General features: G+C 36.3%; 2 protein-coding genes across 2 annotated transcripts; both read right to left on the bottom strand.

Moving 5' to 3' along the window:
* Positions 1-789: 789 nt before the first annotated feature.
* LOC130739374 (granule-bound starch synthase 2, chloroplastic/amyloplastic-like) lies at positions 790-10,653 on the bottom strand. Its single transcript, XM_057591646.1, has 8 exons — positions 10,151-10,653; positions 7,612-8,236; positions 6,598-6,662; positions 4,441-4,518; positions 4,231-4,341; positions 3,823-3,867; positions 3,206-3,379; positions 790-2,345 (listed from the first exon to the last, which is right to left on the bottom strand). Exons 1-8 carry the CDS (start codon positions 10,472-10,474, stop codon positions 1,389-1,391), a joined length of 2,379 nt encoding a protein of 792 aa, XP_057447629.1. The 5' UTR covers positions 10,475-10,653; the 3' UTR covers positions 790-1,388.
* Positions 10,654-15,057: 4,404 nt separating this feature from the next.
* Positions 15,058-16,880, bottom strand: LOC130739373 (gibberellin-regulated protein 4-like). The gene is made up of 4 exons (XM_057591645.1): positions 16,681-16,880; positions 16,504-16,548; positions 16,206-16,239; positions 15,058-15,555 (listed from the first exon to the last, which is right to left on the bottom strand). Exons 1-4 carry the CDS (start codon positions 16,747-16,749, stop codon positions 15,374-15,376), a joined length of 330 nt encoding a protein of 109 aa, XP_057447628.1. The 5' UTR covers positions 16,750-16,880; the 3' UTR covers positions 15,058-15,373.
* Positions 16,881-18,096: the final 1,216 nt, after the last annotated feature.

The raw sequence follows: 18,096 nt of genomic DNA, 5'->3' as shown, positions 1-18,096 counted from the left end.
GATATATAACATATTTAAATACCTTAATATGAAATGTGATTTTATACTTGCTCTCCGACTCTAATTAACCAACATAATCTCTCGTTTTGTTTCATTTCTACATAATAGCTTATAATATTATGAGTCTGATTGTTGAAAAAATTATTTTTGTATGAGTTAACCCGTTAGTTTATAAGTTTGATAGCTTCTGTACAAATAAGTTTGTTAGTAAACGTAAAACTCTTGTTGTGAAATATGCTTTTAAATATGCTACCAGGCCCGGCCAGACTTTCGAGAAGGCCAGACTAGAAAAAAAACCTTTAACAGGTCACAGGCCAGGCTTAAGACTTTTAAACAGGCTAGGCCTATTTACGCAAAGTATACCTAGGCCGACCCCTATTGTGATTCAGAGGAAGAAAGGGCAGTTGGTGGTGGAAACAGCCATGGGAGAGTGAGAAGGTGGAATCAGAGAGTGCGTTTGATGCTTCTCTCGTCCCCAATTCACACACGACCTATCACAAAAAGGCACCAAGTCAAGATCCTTCATTGCCCACGACATACATATTACATACGAAGTATTAACAATCATCTCTAAATCTCGCTACCAAATGATTCCAGAATTTATCCATTGAAGAAAAATTAAACTACGAAGCAATTGCTAGTCAAATAAAGCAAAATTGATAAGGCAATTATGGGAAAATAGTGCTATACGGCTTTGTTGGTAGAGTGGGCTAGTAATGATTGGGGATCTTTGATTTCTAAGCATAAAGCAATAACTCTTGCTGTCAAAAAATAAAAAAATAAAAAAAATAAAAAATAAAGCAATAACTCTTGCAATTTCTATCTTTTAGAGAGAGAGAGAGAGAGAGAGAGAGAGAATCTCTTCATCAGGGGGGTAATACTATCTTATTTTCTTTCTTTATCCAAAAGGACAAGAAAGTTTCTAAGCTTAATCTACTTTTTGGTCAGGCAATTTCAGTAGCTACATGCCAGAGACATACATATATATGTATCACAACTCAACTGCATTATACAATCCTTATTTACTTTGAAAAAAATTGTTCCTCCAGAACCAGCATCATGATGAAGGGCACATACTTACATCCAGAGACAGATATGAGATATGTAGAAGAATTTCAGGAATAACCCACCTATAAACAAATTGCACAATGCTCAGTTCCTTTCCCTAGCACAGGCCCTGAAACCCTTCAGCATGAATACATATTGATCAGTAAGCTAAGGCTGTATTTGCATTCACGTTCACTCAGCGTGAACACCAACAAGACTCCCACATCTCTTTCACGTTTTCCACCTAGTAGATCACAACTCCGCATTCCAATGCTCTAAACAGTGTTTCTAACTTCTAACTGAAAACAAACATACACTAAGATGGTGTGGTTACAAAGAATTCACCATTGGTATTTGGCAGCAACAAGAACCTCCTCATACTGCTGAGCTGCATTGTCCCAACTAAGATCTTGCGACATCCCTCGTTTCTGAAGCCCTTCCCAGCTCTTCTTATACTCCCTGTAGGTCCATAAGCAGTTCCCTAACGCGTGTATTAACTTATCAGCTTCTGCACTATCAAATGTCCACCCAAGCCCTGACTCTTCAAACGGATTAAAAGCCTGCACGGTATCTCGTAGTCCGCCAACCGCGTGCACAACAGGAACAGTTCCGTAATTCATGGCATAGAGTTGATTCAATCCGCACGGCTCAAATCTCGATGGCATGAGCAGTATGTCTACACCTGCTGTTATCCTGTGAGCCGTCTTCACCGAAAAGCCGACCCACCCCCTGACTTTGTCGCGGTGTTGGCTTTCAAATTGCCTAAGCATCTGTTCTAGGTCCGGCCTTCCAGTTCCTAACATGATTAGTTGCACATCCTGGTCCATCATCCAAGGAATTGCTTCAGCTATGAGATCAACGCCTTTCTGGTGATCAAGCCTTCCAATGAAGCCGATTAACGGAACATCCTCGCGGACAGGCAAACCAAGCTCTTTTTGCAAGGCCGCTTTACACTGACGCTTGCCGCTATGCAGGGTCTCCAGGGTGTAGTTGGTGTAGCCGTCTGATGTCAAGTGAACATCAAACTGGGGGTTCCAATCTTTGCTATCGATTCCATTCACAATTCCTCTGAATTTCCAGTCATTCTCATTTATGATCCCGTGCAAACCCCAACCTCCCTCAGAAGTTTTAAGCTCCCATGCATATCCATGACTTACAGTGACAATCCGGTCTGCTGTCTTTAAACCGGCTGCGAAGATATTGAAGTGCTCACCTCCAAGAGGGTCATAAAATTTGAAAAGGTCCATGTAGTTTTCCGGTAAATCCACAATGCGGAAATCATCAAGGGGGCCTCGGCCCTGTATGTAAAGCAGATGCGTTAATGTTCCTTCTCTATATAAGACATGAATGCAATATAAACGGTCAAGTATAAGAATATGAAATCAACTTCAATGATCTGCCTTCTACGTATAGTAGTCTCCAATAAAAGAAATTGCTTTTAGATACAATCCACCAATAATACGAAGCTAGATTCATTTGATGAGGAAACATGTTCTTGATTCCTTAACTAAGTTTCATTTGCTTTCATCACAATTAAGTTGCTAGAGGTGTTTAAACTTTAAACTACCTCAACGAAATTAATCATCAACAGGGCATTACATGCTTATTGCTCAATGATGGAATTTTTACTATCTACTTACAGAATATTTAAACAAACTGACGTTATTATAGTGAAAATATAGAAGCGTAGATGAACAATCCAGAATAGTTACTGAGACATATGGAGGTACTAATCCAAAAGGCCTATATCCTTTTACTCATTTTCTTATTTCATTTAGAAATACTTCTATTTAGCTGAGACAAAGGGTGCTTAAGAAATGCAAATCATTGTTATAGGGTTACATCAAAAATAATAATTATTTGCCTCTACTTATTTAGTCATTCTTTACCCCAGGAAAATACTAATGAATATACTATATACAACAACAAAATATAACTAGTGAACAGGATTGCCTATATGTATATACTCTGCTAAAATATGAATCATATGAACCTTTTTATCTGGATTCTGTGGTTGAATGAAAATCACATTATGCATCTATTTCTTCATTGATAAAACTAGTGGACAGGATTTTCTGAATCAAAGAAAACAAAGAGCAGCTTCTTCCTTCACTGTAAAGAATAATAAATTAACAACATATCTAGATTCAGAATGAACCTGGTGAGCGATGTTATGAATCACGAGAACAGATCTTGTGTACTGCATCAAACCATGGTCACGATAATATGCTTTCAGATACACTGGCAGCAACGCGGTATGCCAATCATTTGCTATGAAGACCAAATTTCCATCTCCATAGCAAACACCACCACATGGAACATGCCAACAGACCTGAAAATCATGAACATCATATATTCAGAGTGAAAATACACAAATATAAGATTTCATAAAGAACACACCTCCCAGAATGACTTTTCTCTATTTGATAAAAAGGATTTGGATAAACCATGCTAACCACTCTGTTATTTGAGAATAATCCTACCAATATGGTATTGCTATTCTAAATGCAACCTACTTCACAGGCCTTATTATTTCCTTGTGGTAATTACTATAGCAATTTGCTATTTTCACAATTTTTGTCCAATGCAGTGCAGACGAATGTAATTCACGTAGCCTGAAACAGACTATTTAAGTTCAAAATCTACTGTATGGACATATTTGCTACCATTTTTTTAAATAGCATATGTATTCTGCTAAAAGACTTTTCAGGTACACAATTGTCTAACTGAGTGTCCCCATAATTGATTAGTCACAAAACCATATAGTTCATGTACCTCAGCAGCTGCCTTGCAAAACAACGCCATGCGTCTTAAAATATCCTGTTCCATTAAAGGACATGTAAGAGTCAAAAGGAAAAGAAATAATAATAGTAGAAAATTAGTTACAGGTAACTCAGCAGTCTTGCATGTGTACTGATGCAACATGGGTTTCTCAGATAACTTAAATCAAAACAGCACAGCATTTTGGTCATTCCTCTCATAATCATTTTGCTAATGGAGGAAACCAATAATTCACAAAATAAGACAATTGTGTCTATTTTTTTCTTCCATTTTTCTTCTGTTTTACCCCATGAAAAGGAGTTGGGTAATGTTACAGTTTATGACAATGGACGTACAAAAGGTGGACCTCACCAAAATGAACGAGTTTACAATAGGGCGAACTTAACAGAAATAGACAATTACCACTCGGTTTCCGCCGTATATGTTCTGCTCTAGATGACGAAATATTGGACTGTCAATAAAAACGAAGTCGACACCATCGATATAAGCATGAAAATATGTTACTTCCATGTCCTGCAAAGTAAGATGTTGAAGTATTACAACACCAAGGTAGTAGCAATTAATTGTTTCAACGAATTATAAATTATTAGCAAAAGAGTGGCAGCCCCACACCTGACCATCTACTTTGTATCTTTTCCGTACTCCCATATCTTGTGCTTCAGCATAATTACCATACCGTGGTGCTACAATCTAAGAAGAGGGTATTAAAAAGATATAAACAAAATCAAAATGATTAATAAAAAAGAAACTTGAAAATTTATTGAAGTATCTAATAATAATTTAATTAGATATGAAACAAGCTATCATGTTTAGAGGGTTGGCCCACATTTAGTGTAGCATATGGGCTAGACAGAAAAATCAATTTAAATGGAACCTCAGTTACATCCCATATCTATGAAGTCTGGCCGAGCAAGTCTACAAAGGCCATATGGATATGAAACAAAAAACTATATGATTTGGCATACAGGCTGAAACCGGATGGGACAAAACATTTCATTAGGATCCTATGTTTGGTATATTAGTATATTTAAAAAGGGGGATAGAACTGGAAATAAAATTAAAAAAGTGGAGCATTTTGGTTCACTGAAAAAGGATGGAACCAAATGAAACAGAACAAAACATTTAACTAATTAATTTTTATTGACAAAACTACAACTACTCATCTCCTATCTTCGACAGCACACACGAGACAAGAATCTCAATCTCATTTGCTCTTAGGAAAAGTCACTATTCTTAACAGGATTTTTATTATCTCAAAAAAAATCGCTCTTCTATGAATTCACCCTTCAAAACTTCATTCTTCTCTAAAATACTTTTTTTTAAACTCCAAAATTTTGCTCTTGAAAATTCTCTTTCTGAAAACCACTCTTTGTATTTTCAACTTTTCAGAAACTCAAACATGATAGTTTGAACCTGAGATAGATTCTTCCGCGGTCTTTTAAATCCTTCCATTTTCTCACTCATTCTCCTAATCATCGCCAATTTCTTATTCATAAATCAATTTGGCACAAGATTTTTAATCCACACAAAGGTACTCAATAGGATTAATACTTATGATTTACATTTTGCACCAAGCTCATAGGCTCTCAGTGTTCTCTCCCTTGATGTGGACATATGTCCTGTACTGCCCTACTTTAGAAATAACAGACACTCGCTCCAGCATTGTAATGCAGCTACTTTTGTATGTGGTGAAGAAAAAGGTTTTGGGTCAGGAAAGGAGAATTGAAAAAGACAGCTTAAAGTAATAAACTGAAAATAATTGATACACATTTATTTGACTAACTAGGCCAAGTAATAGTGCAACTAGTACAAGCCCAAACCCACAAACAATAAGATAGAACCTACTAAAATAAGGAAACAGATCAAGAAACATACTCTAAGATAAACAAAGTATATTTGTAATATTCTCAAGCAGTATGGAACAAGTTGTTTGGGGTCCTCAGCAAGCTTTAGGTTCCTCCTACTTTTGGAACAATCTCTGCAGTTAGGTTTAAGGATGCAGCAAATAGGAGGCAATAATTTTGTAGGATAACCTACATTTTATAGGGCACCTTAATTTGCGATAGTGTTGTTCTTGTAGCCTCATCTTTGATGTTTAGCTTATGGTTGTTTCAATAGAGGTGTTAAGTCTGATATGTAGAGAGATTAGGTAGCTATGCTGCATTTTTTGCCTTTCTTTCACCTGGTTTCTTTTGCTCTGTTTTAGAGAATTTCTTGTCCTCATTTTGTTGAATCTTTCTTCCTTTCCACCTCATAAATCAGATTTGTAATATAATTGGTTGGCTTAGGAACTTGGATTGAAAGTAGGAGAATTATATAAGAGGGGGTAATCAGAATTGTTAGTTTTGGGAAATTGAGCAGTGGCTCAGTTGTAAAAGGGGGAATCGTTGGAATAAGGATTAGCTGCTTCGGTATCAGTTTTTGTAATTTAGTAAAATATTACAGAAGTATTCTCTATCTCTCTGCTCTCTTTCTAAAATCTGTGAATTTCATCTTGGGTCTGTAATAAACTCTATCTATAGGACTATAATCCTTCTACAGTATGCATGAGATTAGAGATTAAAAAACAATCGTGAAATATGTATGGAAGATTTTATAAGGAAAAAAAATCAATGATCAAGCCCAAATAAAGCAGAAATAACAAAACTCATCAACCAGTTGAAAAGGTTATGTTCATGCGGTTCTTTGTTAAGCAAGGAGTAAATTTGAAGAGTAACTTCTCCCACATATGTGATACTCTGTCAGTTCAATAAGGGAATAGCACTTTACCATAACTCTATGTCCACGCCGAGCCAAAGCCTTTGGTAATGACCCAGCAACATCTCCAAGCCCACCTACAAGTTCAGATATATGTCCAAAAATTACATAAAATGATAAAACCAAGCAGCATGCAGAGGACAATACAAAATTGAAGAATTTGTCTGACAGAAAGCGGAAAAGAAAAAAAAAAGGGAGAGTTCTACGGACTAGCTTCATGTAAATAGTGGCTCTTATGAATGGATATATATGCCACATTAGGGGTCTTAACTTGCTAATGTCATAATTCAAGAAGAGGTTTACAGTGACAAATATATGAATTCAAAAGAATCTCTCAATTTTGTTCTTTTTTTTTTTGTCTTTTCATTTTTAATTTTCAAACAACCCTGTGAAAAGTGGGGGGGAGGGGGGTTATACCAGATTACATCTCAAATAGGATTTCCTTTTTCTTTATATGATCTCGTTGGTAATTGAGATGCATGTTACCAAACTTTGTATAAGGATGGTAAGGTGTATTCTCAATGCAAATTATTTTCGAAAAATGATCACCACACTAAGCTTACTGTTTCAAGGATAAGAATGATACAATAGATGGGTGGCCACACAAAATCAACGTGGAAGAGTTTTCGCTTGGGTGAATTGGACTTATGTGGAGAAGCCCATAGAAGTATCGGTAAAGAGGGTCAAACTATAGCAGTAGACCAAGAAAAACTATAGGTCAAACTATTAGAAGAAATTTGGAGTGAAATTCAAATGTACTATCATTAGATATGATCAATGAGACGGTATTATGCCGTCCCTTGACCTATGTAGCTGACCTTACCCAAGCAGGAAAAGTCGAGTGAAATGGATACCCACAAAATTAGCTAATTGCCCAATACAACTACATTCAAGATTCATGGGCTTATTTAGTGCAACTATTGCATATTTAAGCATGTTCTTTCGACGGTGCCTATCTAGGTTTGTTATAGGGGAGCTCAGCATATAATCGAAGGAAAACATTCCTTAGAAATAATGTTGAATTACCTGTTTTGGACCAAGGAGCACATTCTGCTGCAACCAATATAACATTCATGACGTTGGCCCCAGCCAATGGTGGGGATTTTTCACCTTCACTCTCAGCATCATTAGCAACATCTTTTAAATTTGGTTGACTCACACCTTTCAGACTTTCAACCTTTAAACTGGAAGAGTCAATGCTATTTCGACGGTCATTTGGCAGATTTTTGGGGCTATTTTCCTCATATCTCTTGGTTTTCAATTGTTCATTGAAATATTGCTTAGATGAAGTCACTTCAGCAGGTGAGAATTTATCGCCTTCCTCCTTGCCTTTATCAAAGAAATATTGCTTAGATGAAGTCATTTCAGCAGGTGAGAATTTATTGTCTTCCCCATCAGCTTCATCAGAGTCTTGGTCAATGCTTACAGATGAGACCTTTCGTATCTCCTTTTTTCTAGAATTTCCGTAATCGGTTAGAGCAATGCCACCACGTTGATTTTCAAAAGACTTGTCTCTGCTGGCAGAAGCTTTCTGTGGATCTGAGTCACTTGACAGAGATTTGCCACTGGGTTCGTAAGAAACACTATTCCCATCTGGTTCAGGAATGCTCTCACTGCTTATAGAAGAAACCAGTTTCTTTCCTTCAGCGATCTACAGTAGACAATAAAGCTATATAAGATCACCCTCCAATGAAGACAGCCTAGGGTGGCTGCAATGAAGGCGAAAATTCGAGGCGGCATCAATGAAGGTGGAATTTGGTTCCAATATCAGATCTAGGACAGATTCTTATATCATCTTAGTATTCGGGCTTGGCCTAACTCAGCCGCAAAGCTAGCTTTCAAGGCGAGGCCTTTATAAGGACTATTTTGGCCATATCTCTAGTCAATGTGAGATCATAAAACACTTGTTCTAACATTTAGGGTTCAGAAAGCAAATAAGAAGAGACCAGATGAATTACACAGGCATGAAAATATAATTAACTTGTATAATTAACTCCACTATCATAATGCATAAATTTGAGAACACCATACCTCCTGAAGACACCTATAATCCTCTAACTATGACTTTATGCTCAAGTTCAGCACAGTAGTAAGTTAATATATGAATAGTATAATTATGTAGTGTGTACCCTTAACATTGTAAGAAGAATCATTTCCCGGTAGCTTACTTGCGTAATAGCTTCCTATATTTTTTATTTTTCATACAGAGGACATTCTATGAGAACTAAATTATGATAAACCCGTTAAAAGACTGTTTTCAGACAGGACATCACAATTGCCAACAAACTAGCATAGCAATACATAAGATGGTGGTACTGTTACTAAACTAGCTCTGACATTTGTTCATATTGTAAACTAACATTTACAGAACCAATGAAGTGCTTCAGAAGTTTTTGATATTTCTGCAAGTTACTGCATTGAATGAATAAACAGCTTATTCAATTCAAATAACAATATCTCAATAGGTCATCTTATTATTCAACATAACTGAATCTCCACTAATACTTTAAAAAGTGAGTCTCTGATACTCAGTAGTCAGTAGCAAGACTGGCCATTGGGCTTCTATTTAAGCAAAAGCTTTAGGCCTCCTCTTCTACAAGGCCTCATGTTTTGTCAAAATGTTGCCCTTGCAAGGAAAGCCCAAGCATACAGATTAAAAAAAAATCTCCTAAGAATAAACCCCTCATCTTACTATGACTATCTCTCCTAAAAAATAGGTCACCCATATCATTTTTCATTGTTTAAGCAGGTTCCACCTTGAATTCACTTTAGGTCTAAATATATACAGGGGTGATCCTACTGATTCAGTAGTCAACAATAATATGACCCTGCATTGAATGATTCGGTTATTAAGATAAACGTTACGGGAAACAAAAGAACAAGAATAATAATGAAAGGAAATTCTAATCTATAGGGTTGCCTACACTTATTTTAACTGCTTAAAAAATTAAATAAATGAAACCACACATTCTACTTTGTCATTCAGTTAATGTTGAGTTACCTTCTCTGCTACTCTAATAGTATCTTTCTCTACTCAGTCATCCTTAATTCTTTAGCACTTTATTGTAAAAAATATAACCGCAGGACCTAACAAGTAGAAAGAGTGAAATAGCAATTCCAAAGGACAGATATTCTCCTAAGGATCTCATAGACCGGAATCTACCACGTAATTTTGCATAAGTTCTAAAAGCCTGAATAGATCTTGATAACATCAAATAAGGTTACATTCTTAGGTTCATAACAAAATGAAAACATTAGTTAGAAAAAGCTAAAAGTGAATTTTGGGGATAAAATTCTTAAAAAGATGTCATTGCTACAGCAAGAGTGAGTATGGTGGGAGCTTTAGCAAAAATCACTTGAAGGAGAAGCATACTTACTAGCCATTGCTTTACTCTACTTGACTACTTTTTGTACATAACTTTAAAGCAAGATCCTAATTTTCCATTTTCAACAAATCAATCAATGAACAATTTTAGCAACATTATTATAGGTCTCAAACCAAAACCCTTTTTGGGACAGCCATGAAAACCACCACCCTTTGCTACAACAACACATTCCAAAATACCTGTTGAAGAAGCTCCCTTTGCAAAGCAAGAGCCTTTTGGCCCTTTGCAATGGTGGCTTTAATCCTATCCTCTGATTCATCCTTGTCCTCCTCACTTGTCCCAGAGCTTTTACCAAGAGCTCTAATGTGCTTAGTCCCCCATGGACACAGTAAACCCCTGCTACACCTATGCTTCAATCTACCACGATCAAACCCTCTGGTGAACACTGAAGCATTTATGGTGCTGAATTTCACTGGGATTTTGAGGTTGCTAGTGTGAAGCAGTAGCACAGTGGTGTCAGCATGGGTTTCTACTAGAAATGGAGCTGAACTCAGTGATGCCATCAGCAAAGGAATCAACAACTTACAAGAGCTTTGGTGAAAATGGTGAAGACCCAGATGGTGAAACTGAGTGATGAACCAGTTGGGGAATCAAAGGTCAAGACTTTCGTTGAAAATGAAAAAAAGGGAAATTCGTGGAATGGAAGAGAGTGTTTTGGTCTTTTGGATGAGATTTTGAGATTTTAAGACATCCACAAGTTCGTTTTTATTTTTTTATCTCGCGGTACCTGCACGGATGAAATAAAAGTATTTTATTAGTATACATCATACATTTTCATATTTTCTTTTTTATGTATATCATATATTTAAGTTATTTTTTCTAATCTTAGTTGCATTAATGTAAATTTTTTTTTCTAATTGGTTATGCTTTGAATCAATATGTCAAAATCATTTTAATCTTACATATGTATATACGAAATCATAAAATACAAAAAATTTGAGTTAATTTTCAAATCAATCTTTTAAAACTATTTGATATCAAATTTTAATGACATATTTTTTTAGTCATTTGACCACCAGTCTCCACGGGGAAAAGAGGCCCCACGTGACTAAACTGACTCGGGATACGGTAGATATCATTTTCATCGTAAGATATTAAATTCAATTTTTTCATTTTTTTATATAAAAAATAACCATAATCATTAAAAGAAAAATCTGACTCGGGATACGGTAGATATCATTGTCAGCATACATCTTAATGGTAGAATAGTCATAATTGAATTTTATTAGTTATTCTAATGTCATTAAAAATCATTAAATGTCAAATTAATACAATAGTTATTTTTGAAAAAATCACAATTGGCCTTTTTTTAATTATTCTAATGTCATTAGTAACTTTTAAATGCAATATTAATACATTAATTATTTTTAAAAAATATGAAATTATTTAATATTTAAATTACTAGAAAATTAGAAAAAAATATAAATATGACATCATCTACCTACTAATTATAGTATGAGAGAGAAAACTTATGAGAAAAGACATAGAATGAGGGAATGACACTTGTCGAAGTTGCTACTTTTTTATTTTGAAAATAATATATAGTATAGGATATAAATAAACCAATGAATTACTTTTAAACTTAGCATAAAGTGTGCCAAACCCAAATACAAGAGAGAAAGGAAAAAACGAAAAAACAATCTAAACTAGAAGTTTAAAATGGCCACCCCTTCAAACACATAAAATGAATGAAGCCAAGACCACAGAAACCACTCACCTAGACCCACCCACAAAACATGACAAAGGCCAATAAAAGCAACACACTAGATGCTTCCCAACAAGGTTACAAAACTGATAAAAAAAACCTCAAGATTTGTCTTCCATTCAAACATAGAATTCTAAAAACCTCTCACCTTTGCCTTAATCCAATGTCAGGAGCGAGTCTGATTTTTTTTTTATAGGCAGGAGCGAGTCTGAATTAAATCCACAACATGAGCATTCTCTCGTTCCCCTTGAATATAATGGCATTCTTCATAATCCATAAAAACCAAACAATGGCCATCCACACTACCAACCCCCCAATCTCTGAGATTTAATTGCCAGGGAAATTGAGAAAAATGCACCACTGGAGATGATGGCAAAGCAATTGACACACCAAAACAACTATAAACCGCACACCACACATCTAACAAGAAAGAACAGTAAAATAAGAGATGGCCTCCACTTTCCTCACCCTCACCAAAAAAATGGGCAACAAAAGTCATCAAGGTTCACATCACGCCTCCACAGATTGTCCCTTTTCTAGATACGATTCCACAACAAACGCCACACAAATGCTTTCGCATTAGATGACATCACGCCAGATTGAAATAAAATCAACAACTGGACCGAGATCCACAAATGAAAAAGGAAGAGTGACAATACGATGTAGTTTTGGATGAGATTTTAAGATTTTAAGATATCCACAAATTAAAAAAAAAACGTGAGATTTTAGACTTGTAATAACAACACAACACACTTTTCATTTTAGTTTCCACTTTATTCGAAGGGGATGGAAAAATAAAAATGCTGAAAGAAAATTAGAAGAAAAGAAATGAAGACATGAGCATAATTTCATTTCTGTAATTGTTTGAATTGATTTTCTACTATCACAAAAAATATATGGGTAATTAGATGTTTCATATCTCACTTTTTTTCTAAAATAAATATGAAATCAATTAATCACAAGAAAGTGGCCTAGAGGAATATACATTCTCATGAACCAATTTTTAAAGGTCAAGAGAAACCTCATCAATTCAAATAGAATTTAAATCACACAAGACAAATCCTTATTGGCTTAGCGAGCAGCAACATAATTACCACCTCTACCTACAAAAGAAAGGTCTATAAAATCAAAACTAAGAGTAAAGTCCTTGCAATTTTGCACAACTGAAAAAAGATATGATCTACCAAATGCAATTGACGCTAGAGGTTAAAAGTTGTAAGCAATTCATCTTAAAGCACACCCACAAAAAACATAAAGCTTCGGAAATCACTGAAGATGAAACATCAAAAGGAGAAGGTGGTGCAATTGCCAACACCTCACCTTCATGATCACGAGCAATCAAACCAAACCAATAACTTGCACTTCATTCATGGAAGCGTTAAAGTTCACTTTCACAACCTCATCGGGTGGACGGGACCACAAAAAGGAAGGATATCACCCCCTAGATTGAACCGGAGCGTGTAAGTTAAGAGAAGGCCACAAGTCATGCACTCCACAAAGGGATCTTGGAAGTCGTTTTTTATCCATAGATTTCCTTAATCTCGTAGACCATTACTCAATGAGACCTTAGGGATCTCAAAGGTTGGTTATTCAATAGTTGAGCTTAACGAGACCTTAGGATGATCTTAGAAGTCATATTTTAGCAACATATTCGTTCAATGTCATATATTGTCACTTGACGAGACCTTATAGGGATCTTAGAGGACAATTTTTCAATAGACGAGCTCGATAAGACCTCAATGGGATAAAAAAAAGTCGGGGTTTTCAAGAGATTTTCAGACTTGTAGATCGTCGCTCAATGAGACATTAGACATATCTTAGAGGTTGGTTCTTCAATAACCGAGCACGACGAGACCTAACAAGGTGATCCCACCAAAAGCTCAGGACTCGACATAGCACCGGATGAATGAGCGGGAAGGAACCACAACACTTTAAGCCTAACAAGCACTTATGCTTGTAGGCTTGGAGGGCAAGGATCTCCTTGGACTCAACGCTAGCCCATTGGACACACAACCTCTTTTTTAAAAGGCCCCTGCTGGGCCATGACGAGGCCTTTACCCAAAACCTTGTTCTCTCGGGCTCAATACCGACGTAACTAATCTGCATGTACATGAAGGTCGTCCCCTGACCACTCAACGCCATCGGTTGAAGACTTAATGGCAAAGCTTGATGGCACATTAATGGGGAACATTTGAACTCCCAGTAACCAATCGTAGTCACTTAGAAATCAGTGGTGACGACGACTATCGGTACTCAACAGGACATAATTATCGTTCATGCCCTGACTTCCTAAGGGACAGGCCAAATAACCTATAAGTGGGACCATGGAGTAACGGAACAACCAACTTCACTCTTGCATTGTTCACAATCCCTAAGCTTAGACCTTTACCTTGAGCTTGAGAACCCGGTTCACTAAAAGAACACTAGGATCTCAAACATCAACGTTTCGCAAGAGATTTCTTCAATCTCATAAATCATCGCTCCTTGAGACCTTAGGGGGGTCTCAGAGGACATTTCTTCAATAGTCGAACTTGATGAGACATTGAGACCTTAGTGGGACTATGAAGTCAGCTTTTTTCAAGAGATTTCTTCAATATCGTAGCTTCTTTTTTTTACGGGTGGCCTTGTAATATGTTGCACTCGAAATAGCCGACCTATAAAAAGGAGGGTGTTCCTCGATCCATCAATTGAAGTCGGGGCTACAATTCTTAAGTCACTTTCTTTTCCAAGTTTTATCTCACCCGAGTTGGTAGACTCTGAGGACTTCCGTGTAATATGTTGCACTCATAACAGTCAACTTCTATTAAGGGTGTTGTTCCTCGGCCCACCAACTGAAGTTGGGATGTAAATTTGAGTCTTGAGAGGGACTAGCTTCCGTGTAATATCTCGCACAGGGAACATAAGACCTTTGTTAAGGGTGGTGTTCCTTAGTCCGCTGACTGAAGTCAATGATGCAAATATGTATGAGTCTTGGAAGGGAGTTCCGTGTAATACATCCCACTCAAAACAAGCAACCTCCATTAAGGGTGGTCACCTTACACACTTAATTCTTAATAAGAATTGTTGAAATGGACAGATCTCTAATTAAGGGTCTGGTCCAAGTGAAGAAGACATTAAGTGGACCGAATATTATGGGACCAGAACTTGCTAAGTAGAAAGTGGCAACATTATGGAGTCAAAAAAGCTTTTTGTTAGGCCATCGTAACTTTTTTTCATAAATCACCACTTCAATATATTGCAAGGAATTACAAGTTTGAATGCACTGATACCATTCTTGTAAAAGTAATATTGGAAAGAAACATGATAATAATTTGTCAGAAATGTCATGCTTTCCATTGTTCAATTCTTACAAAATCTAAAGAATTAAAAAAGCATCATGCATGAGAGCAATAGTATTAGACACACTTCATTTGAATTAAACCATAAAAAGCCTGAGTGGCAAGCAAAGTAACATACAAGTTTGAATACTAGTTGAGTATGTTGTCACCCAACTTTCATCTCAATCTAACATGAGAATTTCATTCATTTTTTTGGCTTGAAATGTATGCTAATGTCCATAATAGATATCCAAACATAGCCTTATTACATAGAGCCAAAAGACAAGTATTTTGGTTAGGACATAGAAGGGAACAAGGAGTCAAGGAGATTATATCATATATATAGAAAGCTGTCTCTTTTAATTAGATGGAGAACATGCTTAAGGGCACTTGGGACCTCCTCTCTTGGTCTTCCAGTTGTTGTAGCAAGGGCACACAGCTTTGTTCCCATAATAACCCGGGGGCACACAGAGGCAAGACCTGCAGCACTTTTGGCAGAAAAACATGCAAGGTTTGTGGTACTGGGTCCTGCTGCACCTCCTCGTGCATTGTGATGGGCATTCTAGTCATTTGACACATCCCAAAAAAGAAAAGTCAATTAAAGTCCAACACTCTGACTAAAGATGCTGCTTTTACAAGAAACCAATTTGACCACAGATGAAGTATAGAAGGACTAGTTCATGTGAGAACCAGCATATTTTATCATCAATTGCTTGAAAAACAATTCTATTAAGATCTAAAGCAAATGGATCCAATGCAACCAAGTAACCAGGGTCATAATGTGAACACTAGCATCCACATCTAGGAATTCTGTCAGTACTTTATGAGTTTCATAAGTGATTTTGGTATAAAAAAAAAATCATCTATATATACTACTCCATCATTTTTCCATCTGAAATATCACCCGTTGGTTATACATTTAACGGTCTAAAATGGCTCGAAACTCTAACCATCAGGTGAAATTTGAACTATGAGTCATTTTAAGCCGCTAAATGTAAAATTTACGACTCGGATCTCAGAAGGTGATGGAGACAAGTTTGTTGGAGAGAATTCATATTCTAAATGGGTTAGTCTCTAAAAATTGTTTTTTTTCCTTTGTGCTGCTAGTTGATACCATTTGCTATTTTCATGTTCAAAGGTGGAGAGATCCTCAAGTTGTATTACAATAAAAGGCAAGAAGAACAACAAAAAGAATGCAGGAACTTCACTTACGGTAGCTCTTGAGACTTCCAGGTCCATATTTTTTCTGAGAAACACAAAACAATGCAGCAGAAAAGTCAGCAATTTAGCCTTGCATCCCTCAAAAACAAAAATTACAAAAAACCCCCCATTTCTTTGATATTTTTATCCCAATTTTGTTATCAATGGAAAAGTATGAAAATGTGAAAATAATACATTCTGATTCATGAAACAATTTTTCTTCACGAAAATTAGTTTAAACGCACTTAATGAAAAATGAAACTGGTAACCAAACAGGGGAGGAAAGGTGAGGAGAGGTGTGGTTCTATACCTTGTCAGTGTAGTAATGGCCTCCATGCCCATGAGATGCCATGACCTGCAAAAACCAAGCCAGAAAAATATGAGATTGACCTTTCAAAACCTCATCACAAATTCAGAACAGATTCAAAAATGTGCGCTTTGTGTGTGTATGTGTGTATAAAATTATACTTTCACTTAAAAGACCAACCATTGTTTGAAGCATGGAAATGGCAATGAGGGCCAAGATCAAGACAACAAGTAATTTAGGCATGGCCATTGTTTCAAGCTGCAGGCACCACTCTACACTGTTTAGCAGAACTTGTGTTATGTAGCACCAAAGTGAACAACAACCCACAAGGGAATTAAAGAGAGCAGATAAGGGGAGTGATGATTGAATGAGACATAAAGAGAAAGTGGAGGCATTTATAGAATGTTGATGGGGTAAGAAAACCACCACTTTTATCAGCGTGATTTATTGCTGAAAGCATGCAGAGAGTAGAGTAGAGTTTTCTTTGGTACCAAGAACAAGCATATGACACATGTGTCAGCATTAATTTTGTGACGGTGATGATGCAATTGCAATTTGCAAAGCATATATTTCATGAGAGAAGGGTATGGGGTTTTCACGTGAAAATGGTTAAAATGGTTAGGGAAAATTTTAACTTATTATTAAATAAATATTAAATAGATATGACTTTATATATTAAAATGCATAAAATTATATAAAAAGCACATTTTACATAATAAAATCTATTAAACAAAGCCTATATTTAACAGTGGACTGGTGATATGTGAACTGCACTCAGCATCACAACAATATCTAGTGGTTAGATTATTTTGTGACAATTTAAAACTGCCACAAAATTGTTTTGTTAGTGTCACACCATTTAGTGGTTCATGGGCTATTATCTTCAATCACGCAATCCCCAATACGGATCAAAAGTTAGGTAGATGTTAAGTTATATGTGAACTTTACAATATTGCATAGAGTGGCAAATTGCTCTTACTAAAATTTAAAAACTACCAAGTGGAGAAAAAACAAAAGATATGGGTTCGTTAACTACATGTGTATATATAAGTAGATTGAGGTTCGATTCTCAATTTTATGAAATAAAAAAAACTCATCGGTTGTTGTTTAATACATTGATTGTGGAGAGAGAAATTAATTTCATGACTATCAGCTATAAGAATACTTTAGTTATTACCGGAAAAAAAAAGACTACATAAGTACGTGTATGTTTGTATAAAGGAAAAATGCTATAGATATAGTATAGAGTACGGGGATCAAGATTCTCTCAATTGTAAATAAAATTGACCATGTCAAATTTTATCATCTCATCATTAATTTAATTTTCTTTTATCCTTTTTTTATAAAAATGGTAGAACGGAGAGAAAGCACATCCAGACTACCGGGCAGGGCACTAGTGGCGTGCTGGGGAAGCCCGCAGAGGCCTAGTCCTAGAAGGAGCGCCGGGAGATTTCCCCGAGGAGGGTTGCCCACCAACTGGAGTTTTGCTGACCCCAAGGGGATTCGAACCCTCGACCTTTAGGAGATGAGAGCTAAACCCGAAACCTGAATGCAGTTGTGCCAACCCATGTTGGCTAATTTTCTTGTATCTATTTA

Source organism: Lotus japonicus, chromosome 2 (assembly GCF_012489685.1).
Source record: "Lotus japonicus ecotype B-129 chromosome 2, LjGifu_v1.2".
Taxonomy (NCBI): Eukaryota; Viridiplantae; Streptophyta; class Magnoliopsida; order Fabales; family Fabaceae; genus Lotus; species Lotus japonicus.
This window is presented reverse-complemented; position numbering and strand designations above follow the sequence as displayed.